We start from the raw sequence: 24,061 nt of genomic DNA, 5'->3' as shown, positions 1-24,061 counted from the left end.
ACCTAACTGAGGCTTGGAGGAGGGTCATAGGGGGAGGAGCCAGTACACACCACCTAGTGGTCAAACTTTTAAATTTTGTGCCCTGTCTCCTGCGGAGCCGCTATTCCCCATGGTCCTGACGGAGTCCCAGCATCCACTAGGACGTCAGAGAAATGAGGTTTCAGTCTCAAAGTGATTGACAGGAAGTGACCGTTTGAAGGTGGTAACATGGCGTTAGCAGTGGGGTGGCCAAACCAGGGATCGGGGGGATCCCGGCCTAAAATTGGCCGGGATTTAATCCCGGGATTGGAGCTTCCAATCCCGGGGATTTCGGGATTGGCCGGCACTTTAGTTTTTTCTATGCGGGCAGCTCTCAGACACTGCCTGGCTCCCCCTCGCCCCGGCTGTGCGCACTGCGCAGCGTGACGTGAAGGCAGAGGTCACGCTGCACAACCAGCCGCCCGTCCACTAGCCGGACCTGACAGCAAGTGGCCACTATCCCGTACAGATTAGGGTGAGTAATCTGGTCTGGGCAGGGCGACACACTTAAAAGAAGCCAATCCCAGGATAGATAATTTTTCAATCCAGATTCCCAGGATTGAAAAAAAAATGGCCAGGGATTGGTCACCTAAGTTAGCAGGTAATGGTTGTAAAATGGCAATTGTAGCGTAGGAAATTGCAATTACATTAGCGTACAACTCTGAATTAGGCCCTATGTGTCAACATCTTTATTTTGAATAATAAATAACAAAACTAAAGTCGCATACGCACAATGCGATGCAGGCTAACGGCCGATATGGACTATGACTATTGTAGCTGGAGGCACGAACCTCGGATATAGTCAATATTGGCCTGCCTGCACGGTCTTTTTTCTTAGCGATGCAGACCCAGCGGGAGTGTACATCAGCATCGCAAGGTGTATACACACAGCGCAATATGCACTATGTTTTCTACCAATATGGACTATATAGTCCATATCGGTTGTTATACCTCTCTGTGTGTATGAAGCTTAATAGCTCTTAAACCTGTTGCGTGGTAAAGGTATGCCCTGAATGTAGCATATCATGTAAACACTCAGACCATTTCATGTAAGGGTTGAAATGGTTTTAAAATGTATACTGTTACATATTCAGTTAGAACCAAAATAAAATGGAAATCCGTGTATGTGTACTGTGTAGGAGTGTCTGAGCTAATTTGGGTGCATTGGTTTTGTGGTCCCAAGAACACATACGTTACGTATAGCTACAGTGTATGCACATACTATGGTACACGCACCAATTCCCTCATGGGCACATAACATGTTGTACAGAGTATGTGATGACACAGTAAGTGTAGGGCATGTGCTGCTGCTGGCCACAGACGTGTACATGATGTTACTGAGCCTGCAGGGACACACGTGGGTAGTACACGGGGCGCTCAGGCGGACCGGACGCCCTCACCTTCCCCCGCACTCCCGGCGAACGCCTTCTGCTGCGGACCCGGCCTCCATCTCTGCTTCGTGTTTCCAAAGTGCTGACTTTCAGAGCCCGGCCTCCTGCCAGCGTGTGCCCCGGAGCCCCGGCCGCCTCTCATCCCTCCTCTGCCCATCACCGAATGCCCTCTGCCGCCTCTATCGTGGGTCCTATGGCCACCGCCACCTCTCCCATGTCCTCCCCTGTTACTAAAGGCCGCTCTCCCTCTTGTCCCGGCTCCCCTCCTGTGTCGAGCAGCCGAAACGCTGGAGTCGGCCATCTTACTACACCCGATTGAGTGTAGGTAGCGTCTAGTTTCTCTTCAAACACAACCGTGTGAGTGTGCAGACACGACGTGTCCTGGGCTAATGACGTCATCCGTCATGTGGCGCTGCTACACGCTATGGAGAGTGATAGTTATTACAGTGTAACTGTATAGGGTGACACAAGAGCACTCATACCGGCTCCCATGACCCTCTCCAGGAGGGATACAATGCTCTGCTCCTGGGCTTCCCTCTTCATGTGTGATTGCCATCACCTGGGTTGAACTAGTTCATTAATGAGAAAGGTGTTTCAGCACAGGTGACAGCATTCATAGATTAAGAGGGAAGCCCAGGAGCAGTGCACTGTGTCCCTCCTAGAGGGGGGCATGTTAGGGAGGTATGGATAATCTGCTTTTGCTACTTATTTTTTTCAAGGATGTGTTTAAATATTTGATATAAAAAGGACTTTAAACAAGTTAATTCAACCCAGTTTTAAAAAGGAGTGAAAACGTCATAAAATATCGCAGTGTGAAAAGGAGATAGCATATTAGGACATAAGTGAAAAAAGTATAATAATAACCAGCAGGCTAATAGATACAATTATAGTCAAGCGTAATGTAAATTACAACAAAGAAAATTAACAAAAGCTCATATTACTGTTGATTTTTATTGCACTTTTTCAACGCATATTTTCCTGATTGTCTGCTCCCTTCCCTCTGCTAGTGTCCCCTCTTTTGATGGTTGATTCTATTTCGGAGTGGGAGAAGGGACCTTCTGACGTGTCTAGGGGAGGAGACACGTCACCAGGGGGAGGAGCTACGGGCGAACAGGGTACCCGAAAGGTACGCTCGCCACGCTTCGGGCTCGGTGGCTCGCTCCGCTTCGCTCGCCACCTGATTACTAAAGGTAATAGTTGGTGGCGTGGATAGTAGAGGAACTATCCCGCTGGCCTAGCTCCTCCCCTTTGTGTTGTGACTCCTCCCCTAGACGGAAAATGTCCCTTAGCCCACTTGATTCTAGCATCTACCCTCTTTTTTGATGGTAGATTTTCACTTTATGTCACGTGATCCCGGGTATCATGTGATCCGGTGACGTCATTCAGCTGCATCTACGAACCGGAGAAGCTGCACAAACGTGTGCAGTGAGCTCCTGCCTCCTTATGCTGAGTGCGGGTCTGTTCCAGTGACAAGGCAGCATCAGATAACCAAAACAAATTAGTACAATACAAAGAAAACTCCAAATATTTTTGTTTAGGAGTGCAGTTATAAAGCGTAAGTATGTATCAATAGTCCATGAAGTGCCATGAGTCATAATAAATGGAGATTTCTATGTAAATCCTTTTAGGGTTAAATACATTTGCAAATGGATGCTAATTACTGTACATAAAGGATATAGCAACATGCACATTCTTTTTAGTATACACACAATATATTTGAGATATATAACCATATAGCGACCTGTAAACTGAGATTAAGCGTTATACGTTTGTTTTAAACTAATATATTTTATTCACTTTACTGATTATAATTTTTTTTTAATAGGGAGATGTTTGCTCAGTTGCCTGTTCCAAGCACAGATAAAGTAAATGCGTCTATGAGAAGCTTACTGCAATTTTTACAAACAACTGCAGGGATCTCTGGGGCTCATACTGTGGATTTTTATACACAAGATGTGTGGAAGAATCAAGTGGCCGTATCTCCTGAATCTGTGCTGTCAATTTTTAGTCAGCAGCAAAATCCTTATCATGGATGCAAGGGTGAGTGAACTGATGTCAGGCACTGTTGAGTTTTGGAAGTTATCTTGCTATTATTTGTCTGAGAAGCCTGAAAGAAGCCTTTCTTTGTTAAGAAAAAAATAGTGCTTTTCCCAGGCACTTCCTTCAGATGAATTAACTGCTGTACAAAATCCCATTGCTGCCAGATAATAAAATAAGTATTCCTATCTCACTTAGGGGGTATTCAATTACTAACCCGATAGTGCAATGGCCGCAAAAAACAGGTGTTTCTTCTTTAGGGTCCATATTCTCCACAGGATTACCATGAGGTTTAGGTGGTTTGGAACAAACCAATGCCAAAGCTTTTCAGTCCCAGAATGCACTGAGTCCTCCTCACCTATAACCCCTCCACAGGCATTCAGTTTTGTTTTGGTGCCACCAGCAGCCGGATGCACATTTTTTACAGGAGACTGTTGTTGCAGCCTCCAGCTTTTTTTATGTATCAGAGCTGACCGCGCCGGGTGGCCCATGGACAACGGTGCTGCAGCTCCATCACTCCAGCTGGCACTGCAACTGGTGACAATAACCGCTGTTTCCGCGGGCTCTGGTAAAGCATATGCTAGCTATTGCTTTTCCGGGCCTAGGACCGCAGTCGGACAACGGGGGAAGGTAAGTGGTGGTTCAAGGATTCCAGAGTTGGAGACGCTCTGGAGGCGCTGATTGAGGAAACTGTGTCGCTTGTATCTTCCGCTAGACCACCATGGCATATATATATATATATATATATATATATATATATATATATATATATATATATATATATATATAATGGAAAGACGTGCGGCACTCAGCCCAATGAAATCAGCAAGGAGTCAGAAGTGTGTAGCAACGTTTCAGTGCATCCGCACTGTCGTCAGGTTTATTAAGAATAAAACAGCAAACATACCTTATATCACTGTGCCACCCACGTGAAGGAACATCGGCTTCCGGGAACGGGACCACGCACCCGACCGGCGGCTGCATCTGATGACATCATCAGAGAGATTCAAAGTGCACACACCCACCAGATGATCAAGCTGCCATGGAAACGGAGAAACAGACAATGAAAATGAATAATACGGAGCAGTAAAGAAGCTATTGCTTCTGCATATAGTAACATATTTCCATAAAATGCAAACAATATAAAACATACTCAATGAATAGAGTATATGATTATGCAAAGTGCAACATTATAAGAAAAATGCAATATTATAAGAAACAGGCATAATTGATAGACTCATTAAGACCTTTAGGTGTGATGACATCTAGACGTATAATCCAGCGTGTCTCACACTGCAGAAGTTTGCGCCCCCGATCACCACCTCTCTTAAAGAGTGGGATGTGATCGATCATACGATATCTGAGACTATTCAAAGGATGTTTAAATTCAGAAAAGTGCCGTGCCACAGGCTGGTCACTTTTACCGGTTTCTAGGGCATGACGTATGGCCGAGCGATGCGCAGTCATGCGCTCTTTGAATTTGCGCTCAGTTTTCCCCACATAACTTAGTCCACAAGGGCATAACAGCTGATACACCACATAAGTGGAATTACATGTAAGCAAGTGGTGTATCTTAATTTTATTGCCCGTGTGAGGATGGCAGAATATATTGCCTGCAATTAAAAACTGACACGTAATGCATGTACAACGAATACAACCAGTTTTTTTAGGAACAGAAGCTGTTTTCATGAGGGGTGCTACATCAGTTTTAACCAAAAAATCGCGCAAATTGCGGCCTCTGGAATAGCAGGGCATAAGACTATGCTGTTGTAAAGGGAGTGATTTGTCAGACTCAATGATCGGCCATAATTTTTTTGAAATGTGATTGATAGTAGGAGAAGCCAAGTTGAATTTATTTACCCAAGGTAGTTTAGGTCTATTTAAATTGCTATGGGAACGATGAGAATGCAATAATGTATTTCTGTCAATCTTCAGAACTCTCTCCTTAGTGGCTAATAATTCCCTACGAGAGTAACCCCTATGAATAAACTTTTCTATCACCACATCAATCTGTGCCATAGATGTCTCAATCTGGTTATTGATACGATGTATGCGTATCATTTGTGAATAGGGAACACCTCTAGTGAGGGTTTTTGGATGGCAACTCTGGGCTTGCAAAAAAGTATTTCGGTCAGTTAGTTTAGTATAAACCATGGTATTAATATGGTTATCTTTAAGAGAGATTAAGACATCTAGAAAAGCAATCTGTTCCTGATTATATGTGTACGTGAATTTAATGGGGCATGTACCGCCATTATGTAACTCGATAAGATTTATCAAGTCCATAACAGGTCGTCAATGTAACGTGTATACAGAATAAGATTCTCAGTAATAGCAGCATCACTAAAAAATAGATCATGTTCAATGGCGAACATAACAATGTTAGCATATACCGGGGCTGCGCAAGAACCCATCGCGCAGCCCATGACCTGTAAGAAAAATTGATCATTATATAGAAAGAAATTCTTGGTGAGAATAAGTTCAAACAGTGTCAAAAACAAGTTAATTAAATCCATAGAGAAACAATCACATTTGATCAAAAATGTCTTCAATAATGCTAAACCAAAATGATGCGGGATGGAGTTGTACAAATTCACCACGTCAATACTGACAAGCCAACACCCCTCAGGTACACTAACATTAGCCAATTTTTGCAATAGAGTGGTTTCCGGGGCTTCCGAGTTAGAAATTGTCCAACTATCGGACGATACGACCCAGCCTTTTGCAAACGCTGGGTCGCTATTCTCAATAAGTGTAGTTTTGATCTTTTATTACTAGTAATAGAACAATCCACTAAAGAACTTGAGAAAATTAAATCATTTTGACTTGTTTTAAGGACATTACATCAAAGTTGGATCAGCCTGTAGTGTGTTTTTCCACTTTAAATTTGTGGGTGACTCCAAATCCAGACCTCCATGGGTTAATAAATTTGATTCCCATTGATAATTTTTGTGTGATTTTGTTGTCCGCACATTCAACTATGTAAAGAACAAAGTATTTAATAAGAATATTTCATTCATTCAGATCTAGGATGTGTTATTTTAGTGTTCCCTTTATTTTTTTGAGCAGTGTATTTGACTTTTGCCTGTCTACAGACTCACGGATGGCTTATCAACTGGAGAAAATCTTCCCTTGCTGCATCTCAAAGAATATTACATCTGGGAGCCATCCTAGATTGTCAGGTTCGGAGGATTTTTCTGCCGGCAAACAAGATAATGGTGCTCCAGTCTTGTCTGAGCAGTTTTCTTCAACGCCAGCGAGTGTCCATACACTCAGCCATGCAGGTCCTGGGGTCCATGGGTTTCGCCTTTTACACGGAATACACCTAATTTCACTCCAGACCTCTGCAACAACTGATTTTGTCACAATGGAACAGACAGCACCATCTTCTCAGAGCCCAGACAATGGTGTTGTCACGAGAGGTTCGGCTGTCGCTCTGGTGGCTTCAGATGTCCCACTTGGAACTTAGATTGGGTACTACGCGGCACAGATGCCAGTCTCCGGGTGTGGGGAGCAGTGACCAGTCAACAATCCTTGCAGAGATGTTGGAAAGTCCTCGAGAGTTGCCTGCCCACCATCATACTGGAACTCAGGGCAATGTTTAGGGCACTCAGTCAGGCACAGGACCTTCTCGAGGGTCGGCCAGTGCAGGTCCAATCTGTCAACGCGACTACAGTAGCTTACCTCAACCGTCTGTGAGGCATGCAAAGTTTAGCCGCCATGAGAGAGGTGACGCACATTCTCACGCAGACAGAGCGTCAACTTTCAGCAATATCGGCAGTGTTCAACCCACGATTTCTCAATTGGTAAGCGGACTACCTAAGCCGACAGGACGTACACTCAGGAGAGTGGGCTCTACATCCAGAGGTCTTTTAGGATCTAGTGGACAGGTGTGGTCGTCCAGAAGGGAATCTCATGTAATCACGCCTCAAACTACCAGTAAACGGGTACAGGACTAGGGATCCCTCAGCCGCCTTTGTAGACGATCTAGCAGTACGGTGGGATTTCAGTCTTGTATACATCTTCCCTCCAGTTTCACTTCTTCCGAGAGTTCTTCTCAAGTTCAAGCAGGAGGAAGGCACAATGCTTCTCATAGCTCTAGACTGGCAGAGGCGTCATTGGTTTGCAGACCTGCAGGGTCTGTCAATCGATACTTATTTCAGACTGCCTTTAAGGCAGAATCTTTTGGCACAGGGTCCATGTCTACACCGGGACCTGGCTCAACTGTCTTTGACGGCGTGACTCTTGAGACATCCCTTTTAAAATGTAAAGGTGCATACACACGGTGAGATTTTGGCTGTCTTCGATTTTGACTATGTGCTTGCGATATTGGCTATGTGCGATTTTGACTAAGTGCCAATTTTGACTATACTTTGTACTAGATAGTCAAAATTGACTTGCCTGCACAGTCTATCTAACCTTGCGATACCGACCCTATTGGGATCGCATCGGTATCACAAGGTGGCTAACACCTTGCGATTTGCACTAACTTTCCTTGTGATTTTGACTATATAGTCAAAATCGCAAGGATAAATCTCGCCGTGTGTACACACCTTAGGGGCTTTTTGAGCTTGGTTGTCCGGATAATGCTTAAAGCACACGAGCCTGCCTCAGCAAGAATGTATTACAGGATTTGGCACACTTATTTCCAGTGGTGTTCGCTGAGGAACTACAATCCTGCTTTCAGAGTGGCAAGAGTACTTGCTTTCCTTCAAGCAGGATTGGATTTTAGGTCTGCGACTATGCTCCCTCAAGGTACAGGTATCTGCCCTGTCTGTGAGGTTCCAGGAAAAGATTGCTTCTCATCCAGATATCAGAACTTTCTTTCAAGGGATCCTTTGTATTCAGCCTCCATTGGTCCCTCCAGTGGCTCCATGGGACTTATCTTTGGTTCTGCAGGCATTTGCAAGCCGCTCCATTTGAATGATTAAACTCTGTGGATTTGAAGTGGCTGACGGAAAAGGCTCCTCCTGGCCATAGCCTCTGCTCGCCAAGTATCTGATTTTTCATCCAGACTAAGCTGTGCTCAGGACTAGGTCTGGATACCTTCCTAAGGTGGTCTCCAAATTTCATATCGATGAAGAGATTGTGGTTCCAGCCTTTCAATCTCCAAACTCTTCCATAAGTGATGTATTGTTGGATGTGGTGCAAGCACTTCAGAGTTATCTGATGCTCTTTTTGTTTAGTACGATTACCGCAAAAGAGGATGGTCTGCTAACAAGCAGACCTTGGCTCGATGACTTCAAATGACCATTGCTCAAGCATACATGGAAGCGGATCTACCTGTTCCTATGGTTCTCAAGGCTCATTTCACTCTGTCTGTGGGGTTTTCATGGGCGTCTAGTCGTGGAGCATCTGCCGAACAGTTGTGCAGAGCAGCCACAGGGTCGTCCGTTCATATTTTGTTCCATTTCTATTCATTTGATACCTTTGCCTCTCAGGATGCTGTATTTGGGCGACAAGTCCGTTCTGCTCAGGAGCATCCCCTCCGTTAGGCGATACCGCTTTATGACATCCCCATGGTAAACCTGTGGAGCCTATGGACCCTGAAAAAGAAACAAAGCGTTATGGTAGACTTACCATAGTTAACTCTAGTTTTTCGAGGTCCATAGGCTCCACAGAGCTACCACCTTGACTTGTGGGTATTACTATTATTATATAGTCACTAGTTCTCTTCTAATATGAATGTGTTTCTTGACTGTTCAATTCTTTCTTCTCATCTATCCTGCTCCTGCCTTGGGCTTGTTTACTAAACTGAATGGCTTAGGGCTGGGGATGGATTATAGGTGAGTAGGATCCAGTGCATTCTGGGACTAAAAAGCATTAACTGTTTAGTGCCTGGTTCATTCCAAATAACCTAAACCCCATGATAATCCTGTGGAGCCTATGGACCTCAAAGTGCCTGTCCCTGTGATGTGGTTTGTGAGCTGGGGGAAGGGGTGTGCACATGCACGATCAGCCAGACCACACTGCACAGCAGGCAGTTCTGAGGTTGCTTGGCTAAGTATGCAATGTGTAGCTCATAGACTACAATGGGCTATTGTCATGTTCAGATGGTGGTAGCCGCGGGACCAGTATCGGGAATGTTTCGCATTACAGATATTGGTAAATCGAGCAGCATCGCATTCCCCATAGAAACCTACGGGGGGCTGTGGCTGTAAGCGGGAATGGAGGATCGCAGCATGCTGCCCCCATTCACATCTGTCTGGAGCTCCACAGGACAGAGGAGCTGAGATCTTCCTCATGGTAGGCACTGAGATGTTCTATTCTTATTGTTGGTAATGGGGGGCGACGTGTAGTGATATACTGTAGATGGTGCAGTGTATAGGAGCATGTAATGTAGTAATGTAGTGCAGCATATAGGGAATATAGTGTAGTGCAGTGTATAGGGGCAGGTACTGCAGTGATGTAGTACATCGTATAGGGGGATATAGTGTAGTAATGTAGTGCAACATATAGGGGCATGTACATAGTGTAGTGATGTAGTGCAGCATATATGGGTATGTTGTTTAGTTATGTAATACAGCGTAAAAGGGCACTTAGTGTAGTGATGTGGTGCAATGTGTGTGGGGGACGACGACACGGGGCATGTGGAGAACACACTGCCGGAGGGCCATGTGATGGATGCTTTGGAGCACATAGGGCGCAATATTGTCCAATGGTATCCCCTTTTTTGTAAATACTTGTATTTGATAATATGATAATTTTTGGTGTAACGGGGTGGGAGGTGGGGGCTCAAAATTGCTTCCTGGGTAATGAAAATTCTAGTTTCGGCCCTGCTGTTGTGGGAAATGTGTTCCTATATATAGGTAGAGTACCCTTCTACTGCTGACCTACCTGTTTTGGATGCATTGGGTATACTACATCTGCAAACTGTTTAGGCAGCATGAATAGTAAGCTAGGCAAACAATTCACAAAAATCTCTTAAAACATAGCAGTTTTATTTTGAGAAAGTTATGTGTTTTTTTTTACTTAATCAAATATATATATATGCCACCATTTTGGTTTACTGACTGATAATCATATTGACAATTTCTCACTTGGGATTATGCAACCTTACTTGTCTCCACGGGTTTAATAAATGCAAACTATTAGGAAAATTGTCTTTTATGTGAAGAGTTTGTATTTTGTGTTAGTACTTGCTTTAGATGAAATTACTTGGCAGTAGAGTATTCTGGTCATATGACACCCTCAAATTGGAGAATATTTTTGAGATGGAAACGGCAGGACTGTGTGAGGTACTGAATGTGTGGCTTGAAGGAGAGGGGAAGAGTTGAGAATAACTCTTTGGAGCTAGAGGGAATGGTTGTGCAGTCAATAGATAATGAAATTGTGGGAGATGAGGTTATGCAGGAGGCGGGTGGGAAGATGATCATCTCAGTCTTATGCTGTGTACACACTATATTGAAGGATCCAGTGATTGCCGAACCGCCAGCCGATCGGACAATTTTCTAGTGTGTACCCAGCATTAAGGTCCATACACACGGAGCGATATAGCTGAGAGATTTTGACTATATAGTCAAAGTCGCTCAGAAAGTTAGTGCATATCGCTCTGTGTGTACACAGCCAGCGATAGCGATGCGCGTCCCCGCCAGGTCGCTATCGCTGCTAAAAATAGACTGTGCAGGCAAGTCAATTTTGGCTATGTCGCTGGAAAAGAAAAAGCATCCCCTTGCTTAAATGGGTTAGTTAAAATCGCTCGTAAAGTTAGTCAAAATCGCTGTAAAAGTTAGTCAAAATCTCCTACTTTCAGTTCAAGATAAAACGCTCAGTCAAAATCTGTGTGTATGCACCTTTAGACATACATATGTGTCCTATTGCAATGTTGCAGTCTCCGGGACAGACTGCTGTCTAGCACGGATAGCGCATTGGAGACAGCAGTGTTTGTATTGCAGGCAACACGAATAAGACCTGTGATACCATTATACTGAAAAAACAGATAACATACAGCAAATATTTCTCTGGCTAAGGCTGCTTAATGGGATTATAGCACCAGTGGCTGGGAGGTTGAAGCATCACTTGGACTGCTGATAGGTAAAATATCCATATTACTTCTTATACCTTGACACCAGTGCTGTGCCGTGGCTTTCATTAACTATGCTTGAAAGCTTCTAATATTCAGCTACTAACAATTGAAGCTGCTTTTTTTAACAATTGCTCACCAAAAAGAACCCTTAGAAGATCTTTGGGAATTTTTATTACCAGCCAGTGATTATTAATTGTTTTTAATAGACTTTGTATCATGTTATTATTGTGTTATTTTCTCATACGTCCTAGAGGATGCTGGGGTTGCTTCAAGAACTATGAGGTATAGACGGGATCCGCAGGAGACATGGGCACACTACAAGACTTTAAATGGGTGTGAACTGGCTCCTCCCTCTATGCCCCTCCTCAAGACTCCAGTTAGATTCTGTGCCCAGTGAGACTGGATGCACACTGAGGAGCTCTCCAGACTTTCTCAGGAAAAGTTCAGTCTTAGTTTTATAGTTTTGCTGAGGTGCGCTCCCTGGGTTACTACGGGTAATGTCTCTTTGTTCAGAAAGGGGAAATTCTCATCTACAGATGGCTTATCAGCAGTACTTCCTTGTTCCAATATTACACGATGTCCTCAAAAAAAGAATTTGTATATAGTGAAGTACCACACCTTGACAAAGGCCCCCAGAGGGCAGAAACGCGTTGGTGACTGATTGGAGGTACCTACAGAAGCCAGAGGGAACACGCTGATTGCTGCTACATACCCCGGGGAGCAATACTGTTAGCGCTTTTGGGTGGGCCACTGTGACACCCCACAACCTCTGGTACGTGGGTCCACCAATCTGTGGTGGATTACAGTTTTTTATCTTTGTGAATTTGCACCTTGTGATTAAGACGCCCAGTGTTTTATTTTATTTCTGCACTTTACAAATAAATCAATTTTGCACTTTACAACAAGCAGTACTTCACTATATATTGCTATTTCCTCCTATTTCCGGACATAATATATCTGGACGGAGAGGTGAAGGATTGTTAGTAAAGAATTGCTATTGGAGTTTGCAAGAACAAAGGAAGTGATATTACAAGCGTGATCGGGTGGGCACTACTGACACCCCACTAATTCTGGTACGTAGGTCCGCCACATTTAGGTGGATTGAAGTTTTTCTGCTCTATATTATATTTTATATGTGTGATTGAAATTTCTGTAAACCCTTTTGATCGCTACGGTACTTCACTATATACAAATTCTTTTTTTGAGGACTTCGTGTAATATTGGAACAAGGAAGTACTGCTGATAAGCCATCTGTAGATGAGAATTTCCCCTTTCTGAACAAAGAGACATTACCCGTAGTAACCCAGGGAGCGCACCTCAGCAAAACTATAGAACTAAGACTGAACTTTTTGGGAAATTGATGACCTTCCCGGCTGGGGGATTGCAGCACCTTTGAATTGAAGCGCCATCTGTACACATTTTTTCTGTTTTCTCAGGAAAAGACTTTTATTAGGTTTGTTATTTTCATGGAGACCTGCTGGCAACAGGCTCCCTGCATCGTGGGACTGAGGGGAGAGAAGCAGACCTACTTCTTAAGAGTTCAAGGGCTCTGCTTCTTAGGCTACTGGACACCATTAGCTCCAGAGGGTTCGATCACTTGGTACGCCTAGCTGCTTGTTCCCGGAGCCGCGCTGTCACCCCCTCACAGAGCCAGAAGATTGAAGCCGGGTGAGTATGAGAAGAACTGAAGACTTCAGTGACGGCAGAAGACGCGTATGAGGTACCGCGCTGCGCGCCATGCTCCCACACAGATCACGGCACTGAGGGTGCAGGGCGCAGGGGGGGCGCCCTGGGCAGCATGGGGGGACCTCAGACAGCACTGGCATACGAGTTAACAGTGCCCGGGCACTAGTTAAGGGACTCCCGCCAGTATAAAGATTTTGAGCGGGACCGAAGCACGCCATGTAGTGGGCGGGGCTTAGCCCACACAGCTCTGACCAGCGCCATTTTTCTCTTCACAGAAGGCTGCAGAGACGCTGGCTCTGACCTCCACACTGTGCAAGTAACAGGTGCAAAACGGGGGGGGGGGCGCACTGGCAATTTGGTGATTTATTTTATATGTAAAAAGCGCTAGCAGGTCTGGGCAATATTATTACTGGCCTCAGTACCGGGATAGGCGCTGGGTGTGAGCTGGCAGACCTCTCTCTGTGTCTCTCTGGCAGGCTTTAGTGTGGGTCTGTCTCCTATAGCCCCGGTGTGGTTGTGGCTGTCGGTACGTGTGTGTGTCGACATGTCTGAGGCTGAATGCTCTTCCCAGGAGGAGGCTGGAGTGGGGACAGACAATTCTGTGAGAGTGGCAGTGTCTGCACCGCCGACAGATGATTGGGTGAATATGTTAAGTGTTTTAAACGCAAATTTGACTAAGTTAGCTAAGAGATTTGATAAATCTGAGTCTAAGAACCAGACATGGAGGAAATCCATGGAGGATGCATTGTCAAAAGCCCAGACCCCCTTCGGGGTCACAGAAACGTGCATTTACCCAGATAGCAGATACGGATACCGACACGGACTCTAATTCCAGTGTCGACTATAGTGATGCCAGATTACATCCAAAACTGGCTAAGAGTATTCAGTACATGATTGTGGCAATAAAATATATTTTACATATCATTGAGGACCCTGCTGTTCCTGATACTAGGGTTTGTATGTATAAAGGAAAGAAGCCTGAGGTAACATTTCCTCCCTCTCATGAGCTGAACGCACTTTTGGAAAAAGCTTGGGAAAATCCTGACAAAAGGATACATGTTCCCAAAAGAATTCCAGTGGCATATCCGTTCCCTTCTGGGGCAGGGAAAGGTGGGAGTTAATCCCCACGGTAGACAAAGCTTTGTCGCGTCTATCTAATAAAGTGGCGCTCCCGTCCCCTGACACGGCAGCCCTAAAGGATCCTGCGGATCGTAAGCAGGAAAATACACTGAAATCTATTTATGTCACTACGGGGTCGCTACTCAGGCCTGCCATTGCTGCGGCATGGGTGAGTAGCGCTATTGAACGGTGGGCAGATAACTTATCATCTGAGGTAGATTCCCTAGACAGAGAGAGTGTGCTTTTTACTCTGGGTCACATCAGGGACGCTGCAGCATATTTAAAAGAAGCTGTAAGGGATATTGGCCTTTTGGGATCAAGGGCCAATGCCATGGCGGTCTCGGCTAGGAGAGCGTTGTGGATTAATCAATGGAATGCTGACTCTAAGAAGGCGATGGAGTCGCTACCGTTTAACGGTAGGGTCTTGTTTGGCGACGGCCTCATGGACCTGGTGTCTACGGCTACCGCGGGTAAGTCGGAATTTTTACCTTATGTTCCAGCACAACAGAAGAAAACGCCCCACTATCAGATGCAGTCCTTTCGGACCAATAAATTAAAAAAAGGACGAGGGTCCTCCTTCCTTGCTGCGAGAGGAAGGGGAAAGAGGTCACAGGCTGTGGCAAGTTCCCAAGAGCAGAAGTCCTCTCCGGCTTCTACCAAATCCACCGCATGACGCTGGGGCTCCTCTGCAGGAGTCCGCACCGGTGGGGGCACGTCTCAAACTCTTCAGTCAGGTCTGTATCCTTGGATAGTAGACATAGTAACCCAAGGGTACAAGTTAGAGTTTCAAGACGTGCCCCCTCACCGATTTTTCAAATCGGTTTTGCCAGCTTCTCTTCCAGAAAGGGAGATAGTAAGCACTGCGATACTAAAGTTGTGTCAAAATCAAGTGATTGTCAGGGTACCCCCGTCTCAACAAGGGGAAGGTTTTTATTCGAGGCTGTTCGTGGTCCTGAAGCCGGATAGCTCAGTCAGACCGATTCTAAACCCAAAATCCCTCAATTTCTTCCTCAAAAGATTCAAGTTCAAGATGGAATCTCTACGAGCAGTGATCTCCAGTCTGGAGGAAGGGGATTTTATGGTGTCGGTCGACATAAAAGATGCCTACTTACATGTCCCCATATATCCTCCACATCAGGCTTACCTGAGATTCGCTGTGCAGGATTGTCATTACCAATGTCAGACGTTGCCGTTTGGTCTGTCCACGGCTCTGAGGATTTTCACCAAAGTAATGGCGGAAATGATTGTTCTCCTGCGCAAGCAGGGAATCACAATTATCCCGTACTTGGACGATCTTCTCATAAAGGCGAGGTCCTAGGAACAATTGCTGAAGAATGTTGCCCTTTCACTGACGATTCTGCAACAACACGGTTGGCTCCTAAATTTGCCAAAAATCACAGTTGGATCCAATGACACGGCTGTTCCTGGGTATGATTCTGGATACAGAATTGCAAAGAGTTTTTCTTCCAGTGGAAAAAGTTCTGGAAATACAGAACATGGTAAAACAGATTCTGAAACCGGCAAAGGTGTCAGTTCTTCACTGCACTCTGTTGCTGGGGAAGATGGTGGCGGCCTACAAGGCCAATCCGTATGGCAGGTTCCATGCCAGGGTTTTCAGTGGAACCTGCTGAACCAGTGGTCCAGGTCTCACCTGGACATGCACTGGAAAATAATTCTATCTCCCAGGACCAGAATTTCCCTTCTGTGGTGGCTGCACAGTTCTCACCTTCTGGAGGGTTTCAGGATTGGATCCTGGTGACCACAGATGCAAGCCTCCGAGGCTGGGGAGCAGTCACACAGGGGAGAAACTTTCAGGGAAAGTGGTCTACACATAAACATTCTGGAATTAAGAGCCATCTACAACGGCATACTGCAAGCAGAACATCTTCTTCGAGGTCTGCCGGTCTTGATTCAGTCAGACAACGTGACAGCAGTGGCGTACATAAACCGCCAAGGCGAAACAAAAAGCAGAGCGGCTATGTCCGAGGCCACGAAGATTCTTCGCTGGGCAGAAAGACATGCCAGCGCTCTGTCAGCGGTCTTCATTCCAGGAGTGGACAACTGGGAAGCAGACTTCCTCAGCAGACACGATCTCCATCCAGGAGAGTGGGGTCTTCATCAAGAGGTCTTTGCAGAAGTGACAAGTCGTTGGGGAATTCCTCAAGTGGACATGATGGCGTCCCGCCTCAACAAGAAACTTCAGAGATATTGTTCCAGGTCAAGGGACCCTCAAGCGATAGCGGTGGACGCCCTGGTGGCACCGTGGGTGTTTCAGCCAGTCTATGTGTTCCCTCCACTTCCACTCATTCCGAAGGTGATAAAAATTATAAGAAGAACAAGGGTTCAGGCGATCCTCATTGTTCCGGATTGGCCAAAAAGGGCCTGGTATCCAGATATTCAGGAGTTGCTCATAGAAGATCCCTGGCCTCTTCCTCTTCGGGAGGACCTGTTACAACAGGGGCCGTGCGTGTGTCAGGACTTACCGCGGCTGCGTTTGACGGTGTGGCGGTTGAACGCAAAATCCTAGCCCGAAAGGGTATTCCCAGTGAAGTCATTCCTACACTTCTTCTGGCTAGAAAAGAAGTGACGGCAAAGCATTACCACCGTATTTGGAGAAAATATGTGTCTTGGTGTGAATCGAAGGCTCCTACGGAAGAATTTCACCTGGGGCGTTTACTCCGTTTCCTACAAGCAGGTGTGGATGTGGGCCGAAAGTTAGGCTCTATTAAAGTACAGATTTCAGCCTTGTCGATCTTTTTTCAAAAAGAATTGGCCTTCCTTCCAGAAGTTCAGACCTTCGTAAAAGGCGTGCTGCACGTCCAACCTCCCTTTGTGCCCCCAGTGGCACCATGGGACCTTGATGTGGTGTTGTAATTCTTGCAATCACATTGGTTTGAACCTTTGCGCAAGGTTGAGTTAAAATTCCTTACTTGTAAAGTGGACATGTTGTTGGCTTTGGCGTCTGCAAGGCGAGTGTCTGAGTTGGCGGCTTTGTCTCACAAAAGCCCCTATTTGATTTTCCATGCTGATAGAGCGGAGTTGAGAACTCGTCAGCAATTTCTGCCGAAAGTGGTTTTGTCATTTCATGTTAACCAGCCAATTGTGGTGCCAGTGGCTACTGACGCCTTGGCGGAGTCAAAGTCTCTCGATGTGGTCAGAGCTTTGAAAATCTATGTCGCCAGGACGGCGCAGATGAGGAAACAGAGGCTCTGTTTGCCCTATGGGCTCCCAACAAGTTTGGGGCTCCTGCTTTTAAGCAGACTATTGCACGCTGGATTTGTAATATGATTCAGCAGGCTCATTCTACGGCAGGTTTATCGGTAAAAGCCCATTACCAGAAAGGTGGGCTCATCCTGGGCGGCTGCCCAGGGAGTCTCGGCGTTACAACTTTGCCGAGCTGCTACTTGGTCGGGTTCAAACACCTTTGTGAAGTTTTACAAGTTTGATACCCTGGCGGAGGAGGACCTCTTGTTTGGTCAATCGGTACTGCAGAGTCATCCGCACTCTCCCGCCCGTTCTAGAGCTATGGTATAAACCCCATGGTTCTTGAAGCATCCCCAGAATCCTCTAGGACGTATGAGAAAATAGGATTTTAATACCTACCGGTAAATCCTTTTCTATTAGTCCGTAGAGGATGCGGGCTGTACCTGCAGTTTGGTTGTAGTTCGCTCATGTTGCGTTGAGTTCAGTCAATCTGTGACTGTTGTTGGTCATGCCGTTGCATGCGTTGTTGTTGTTGAATGCCATTTGGTACGGCGTGTTAGTGGTGTGAGCTGGTATGTTTCTCACCTTAGTTTACAATAATTAAATAAATCCTTTTCTTCTAAATGTCCGTCTCCCTGGGCACAGTTCCTATAACTGGAGTCTGGAGGAGGGGCATAGAGGGAGGAGCCAGTTCACACCCATTCAAAGTCTTTAGTGTGCCCATGTCTCCTACGGATCCCGTCTATACCCCATGGTTCTTGAAGCATCCCCAGCATCCTCTACGGACTAAGAGAAAAGGATTTACCGGTAGGTATTAAAATCCTATTATTTTTTATAAATAATTGTGTGATCAATAATAGATTGCTAAATACCAGCACATATCTCTAGACAGATAGCCGGTGGGCGGAGGGAAGCTTCTGACTAACAGCACAGTGAGAAAGCCACATCTGTATTAAAAGGGACATTCAGTCAGCATACAAGCCATCAATTGAGGCCACCCCAACCATCATGTAACAGGCTGGTAGCTCTGCTTTAGCCACGCACCACAAACCCATTTAGAGAGAAGAGAGTGATTTTTACAGAGACAACGATACTTGTAGCTGCTCACATTAAATGATATATGGCAGCTGCAGGCAGGACTAGTTTTGAGACATTGAGCTCCTTAAGTGCTATAGCAACTGCATCTTCACAATTAATAAATAGCCGCAAGTTACAGATTATCGGTACATGCAGTGGCAGGACTAAACAGGTCTGTTATAAAGAGATACAGATGTAGCCATGCTCCTCTTACTGTGTTGCAGCAAAGATGAGCATGGTACATCTGTATTACCTAGGAAAGCGACATGAATGTCACCGACAGCTTTTATTAGAAGGAACAGAGGCCCAAGAGTTATCAGGCCTTGGAGAGTGATAAATTACACGGTGATAAAGAACCAGCCAATCAGCTCCTAACTGCCAAGTTACAGGCTGTGTTTAAAAAAAATTACACCTTGCAATTTATCACTCTCCAAGGCTTGATAAACATTGGATAGAGTCTTAAATCCAAACAGTACCAGCTGCACTTCTTATTTTAACTTTTATTTGTTCTATTCACCTCAGACTATTCTCAGGAGAAAACTTTAAAGTCAAGTGCACTCAAGACTCTATATACAGTACAGTAGCTGGCTACAGTATATAATTTACAGAGGTTGTACCGGGCTCCAATTATATTAATATTCATATTCATTCAATTGTTTGAAAAGTCAGTTGGATGTCTGTTTTTTTTCCTATCTAATAGACAAGAAAAAACAGACACCCAACCGACTTTTCAAACAATTGAATTCCCCCTATAAATGTTTCAGAATTTGTTAATATAATGCATTAGGTCGACATGACAGTGGTCAACACTCACATGGTCGACAGAAGTTTTTTTTTTTTTTTTTTCAACTTTTTCATACTTTACCATCCTTGTGGATTACAATTGGTAATAGTAACCTATGCCGATCGAGGCAACTTGCCCGAAGCGGTACACTAATGAGGCTTGTTTGTGGCTAAATAAGTGACAAAACCTCTTTTGTGTCGACCAGTTCCATGTCGATCTTTTCTACTGTTAACCTATTCCATGTCGACCTTTTGACCCAGTTGATCTAATGCATGTTGACCATTAGTGGTCGACCTATTGACTGTAGACCTTTTTAGTGTAGATATAGTAATCCACACCCGAGATAGAGACAGTGGGGTCTATTCAATTATAGTGGAAACTGCCGTCTAGGCATAAAGATGTCAATTTCCGAGTTGTTTAGGTCAAATCATGATTCAACCTATTCAGTGGGGCTGCCATTATTCCGACTTGTTGGAAAATACGTGGATTGGCGGATTAACCGCAGATCTACGTGTTTTGTCGGATTTGCGGCCAAATCTGAAAGGTTTTAGTCCCGTTTTCGACCATGTCAATCCGTCTTTAAAAAAAAGTCTGATTGACATTGTCGAAAACGGGCAAAACCAGTCTGATTTGCCTGCAACTGCATTGTCGGATCATCTCTGTCGGATTAAATAGACCCCAGTGCAGTAAAAGTATAGTGTTTGTATGTGTGTGTGTATGTGTATGTATATGTATGTATGTGTATTTATATGTATGTATGTATGTATGTGTATATATATATATATATATATATATATATATATATATATATATATATATATAATATATACACACATACACACACATACACGCTTTGCTCCGGCACTCTGCTCCGCCCCTGCTATGGGGCTGACTTGCTCAGGTGCCTTCCTCCAGTGGTATAACCCTTTGCATAACACCAGAAGATAATGATGAGGCGGCACTCGGAGTCTTGTGATATAACAACAAAATGTAATAGTGCAAAATCAACGTTTCGGGGTTTTCCCCTTCGTCAGGATAAGTGCAATACAAACAACAGTGAGTTTAAATACAACTTACCCCCTCCTACAGTTCATCCCCTTCTGGCTGGTGTCGCTTGCCGCGCCGTCCCGGACCTCAGACTGACGTCACCATCGTCTCACCGGAAGTGACGCGTCGGCGCCGGGAGGCGCGTCCATAGCAACCCAGTCTAGAGTCTAAACATAGATCCATGGATACCATTGTAAACAAATGCCGTGAATACGGCATAATACGACACGGCTTAGAGCAAATCAATGCATAATTCATCATATATTGTTAAAACATTTGTGGGTATTAAAATATTAAGTGCTTCTCAAAAAAAACACATAAGTGCATTATTCAGTGTAAACCAATAATATATCTTACTCTATATATAAAAAAAACATAAAAATATACTACCAAACCCCTGTCTGTTCACAAGGTGCATCAATAGGAAGACTAGGAAGACTAACCTAGTGGATGACAAAATAAAACTAATAAAGCATAACGTAGAATATCAATCGATAATCACTCGTAAGAAAGCACAGTTCCTGTCAAATGAGATCACAGCAGCAAACAATAGGCCAGCTCAACTTTTCCGCACAGTGGAGATGCTTTGCAAGCCAGCATGCCTGCAGACTGATGAGACCCTCTCCCAGGCAAGATGCAACGAGTTTGCAAACTTCTTTGCAGATAAAATATCCACCATCCGGGCTGGAATCTCCACAGTGACATCAAAGGAGTGCCAAACTACAAAACCTGCCAATATAAGCTACCTGCCTTCATGGACCAGCTTTGATCCAGTGGATGTAAAGGACACTGCTGAAATTGCTCGGATTTTACGTCCCACCACCTGTGATCTGGACCCAGCCTCAACCAAGCTTTTAATAGGTTGTATGGATATAATTGGTCCTGTCTTTACAAAAATTGTTCAATGCTCTTTGCAGACAGGCATTTTTCCTGGACCCCTAAAGGAAGCAATTGTTAGACCGCTTCTTAAAAAACCTAATTTAGATCCCGACTGCATGACCAACTACAGACCGGTATCAAACCTTCCTTTCCTAGGAAAGGTTATTGAGAAAGTCGTTGCAAATCAACTGGAAACCCGCCTGACAACCCATGATATTTATGATCCATTTCAATCAGGATTCAGGAGAAGACATAGCACTGAAACAGCCCTGGTGTGTGTGTTAAATGATCTTCTGATGGCAAAAGACAGAGGTGACTGTTCAATATTAATCCTTCTGGATCTCTCGGCAGCATTTGATACCGTGGACCATGGGCTTCTGTTTGAGCGACTGATACATTTCTGTGGTCTGGATGGCACAGTCCTGAGCTGGTTCAAATCATTTCTCACAGGCAGGTCACAGAGAGTATCATCTGGATTATACTCATCACCACCAGTGCCATTGCCATGTGGTGTCCCACAAGGTTCTATACTATCCCCCATGCTTTTTGCAGTATACATGCTCCCATTGGGTGAAATAATCAGGCGCCATGGCCTGGTCTACCACTGCTATGCAGATGATACACAACTGTACTTGTCCTTTGCTCCGGGCATTGATAACCCAATAGCAACCCTAAATGGCTGTCTAGCTGAACTACAGGAGTGGATGAGCGCCAGTTGGCTGCGACTGAACCCGGACAAAACAGAGGTCCTTATGATACGACCGCAACATCAAAGGACAAGACTGCAGCATAGCCAACCAACTGGACTTACACTCGGGGATTCAGAATTACAGACCAGTGATCGTGTGCGGAATCTTGGCGTTGTCCTGGATGGTGGCTTGACACTTAAACATCAGATATCAGCCACAATCAAATCCTCATTCTTTCACCTGAGGAACATAGCCAGAATCAAGCACTTAATTCCCTCAGATGATATGCCAAAAGTCATACATGCATTTGTATCATCTCGTTTAGACTACTGTAATGCCCTCTACCTTGGTCTACCAGCAAAAGAATTGCAGCGCTTACAGCTGGTGCAAAACACAGCTGCCAGGCTATTAACCAACCAGCCCCGTTCTAGCCACATAACACCCATCCTCTACTCCCTTCACTGGCTGCCTGTACGATGGCGAATCATCTTCAAGATTGGCTTACTGAGTTTCAAAGCATTACATGACCAAGGCCCAAGGTACCTGAAACAGCTTCTGACCCCATACTGCCCCACTCGATTACTGCGATCTGTAGATGAAGGACTTTTAGCAGTACCTAGAATCTACCGTAATTCATCTGGGGGTCGAGCTTTTAGTCATGCGGCTCCGACTCTATGGAACTCACTTCCCCGCACAGTGCGAGAGGCCCCAACTATAGAATCCTTCAAAAGTAGACTCAAGACTTTTCTGTTTACTCAAGCATTTCCATAATGTCCCTTTTAGTATCTTCATGCTTCTGTATTTTATGAAAATGTACTTCATTATTTTCTGTACTATATTATGCTATGTATCTGTTAAGCGCCTTGGGTCCTATTGGAGAAAGAGCGCTATATAAATAAAATTATTATTATAATTATTATTATCAATTCCAACTACAGACTACTAATTTCTAACATATGTTTCTAACTTATTAAAATAACAACATGAATCCCTTCCCTCAGCTTTATTGTTCAAGTCTATATTATCTCAAATAATGAGTCCCTATGTACATACTGAGGACCACTCATACTAGAATTATTTGTGATCAGGAACTAAATAAAATTAATGAGACCTAAATTGTCATTTAGACCTGCCGGTCTGAGGGTATTCAACCTGTGAATCCACATGGATTCTAGCTGCAAAAGTTTCCTACCCCTATTGCCTCCCCGCATAGATTCTGGCACATGATCAATGATTCTATGTTTAAAAGTGGCCATCGTGTGTCTGTATTCCACAAAATGTTTAGCCACAGGTTGGTCCCCCTTTCCTGAGGCAAGGGCATTTCTTATTGCCAACCTGTGCTGTGCCATCCTGATTTTGAAAGAACACTCGGTTTTGCCGATGTAATACCTGCCACATGGGCAGATGATCGCATAGATGACGAACTTGGTGGTGCAGGTCAGGGGCCATCTTATTGGGAACTTTTTTCCTGAACACGGATGCATGATGTGATCTCCCACTGACATGTGCGAGCACGTCGTGCATCCTGTACACTTGAAACAACCGTTTTTACGTTTCAAAAAATGCTCAGGTACCACTTTAAACTTAGCCATATCAGTTTTGACTAACATGTCTTTAATGCTCCGACCTCTTACAAAGCTGGGCATGATCCGTTGGTGACGAAACACCGGTAATTCTGGATCAGTTGCCACCATGGGCCATAAACGTTTGACCTCCTTACATGCCTGGTTGCTATGAACATCAAATTCACAGACCCAGGGAATTACTCCACCCAGTTCTTTCACCTTCTTGGGTTTGAGACTCTCGTCTCTGTTTGTTCTTTCAGCTTTCCCTCTTGCTTGGGTCAGTAACTGTCGTGGGTAACCTCTAGCACTCAATCTCGGCTCCATCTAATTGTATATCTCTCTGTTGTGTGCAACTGTTGCTCTTACATACTCTCAAAAATTGAGAATAGGGCACACTTCTCACTGTGGATGCTGGATGACAGCTGTCATACCTCAGTATGGTATTGCGGTCAGTTGATTTTCTAAACAAAGACTTCATCAACTGGCCTTCCTGGATTGTTATTTTGAGATCCAGAAAACAGATTTCCCTGGGACTGCTG

General features: G+C 44.7%; 2 protein-coding genes across 10 annotated transcripts in view; one reads left to right on the top strand and one right to left on the bottom strand.

The window, feature by feature from the left end:
- Window positions 1-1,973, bottom strand: part of CCDC59 (coiled-coil domain containing 59) — an 80,298-nt gene extending 78,325 nt beyond the window's left edge. Inside the window, exon 1 of one of the 2 annotated variants that reach the window (XM_063927691.1) lies at window positions 1,892-1,973. In XM_063927691.1, coding sequence (XP_063783761.1) covers window positions 1,892-1,952 — 61 coding nt within the window. In that variant the 5' untranslated portion in view covers window positions 1,953-1,973. Of the gene's footprint in view, window positions 1-1,418; window positions 1,822-1,891 lie in introns of those variants that run through there. The other variant, XM_063927690.1, reaches the window with a different exon arrangement.
- The window catches only part of METTL25 (methyltransferase like 25), a 467,640-nt gene continuing 445,231 nt past the window's right edge, over window positions 1,653-24,061 (top strand). For 5 of the 8 annotated variants that reach the window (XM_063927686.1, XM_063927682.1, XM_063927688.1 and 2 more), the window contains exons 1-2: window positions 2,036-2,090; window positions 3,235-3,449. In XM_063927686.1, the coding sequence (XP_063783756.1) occupies window positions 2,080-2,090; window positions 3,235-3,449 (226 nt within the window). In that variant the 5' untranslated portion in view covers window positions 2,036-2,079. Of the gene's footprint in view, window positions 1,731-2,035; window positions 2,091-2,517; window positions 2,600-2,624; window positions 2,965-3,234; window positions 3,450-24,061 lie in introns of those variants that run through there. The other 3 variants (XM_063927684.1, XM_063927685.1, XM_063927683.1) reach the window with 3 other exon arrangements.

This window comes from Pseudophryne corroboree, chromosome 6 (assembly GCF_028390025.1).
Source record: "Pseudophryne corroboree isolate aPseCor3 chromosome 6, aPseCor3.hap2, whole genome shotgun sequence".
NCBI classification, from domain to species: Eukaryota; Metazoa; Chordata; class Amphibia; order Anura; family Myobatrachidae; genus Pseudophryne; species Pseudophryne corroboree.
This window is presented reverse-complemented; position numbering and strand designations above follow the sequence as displayed.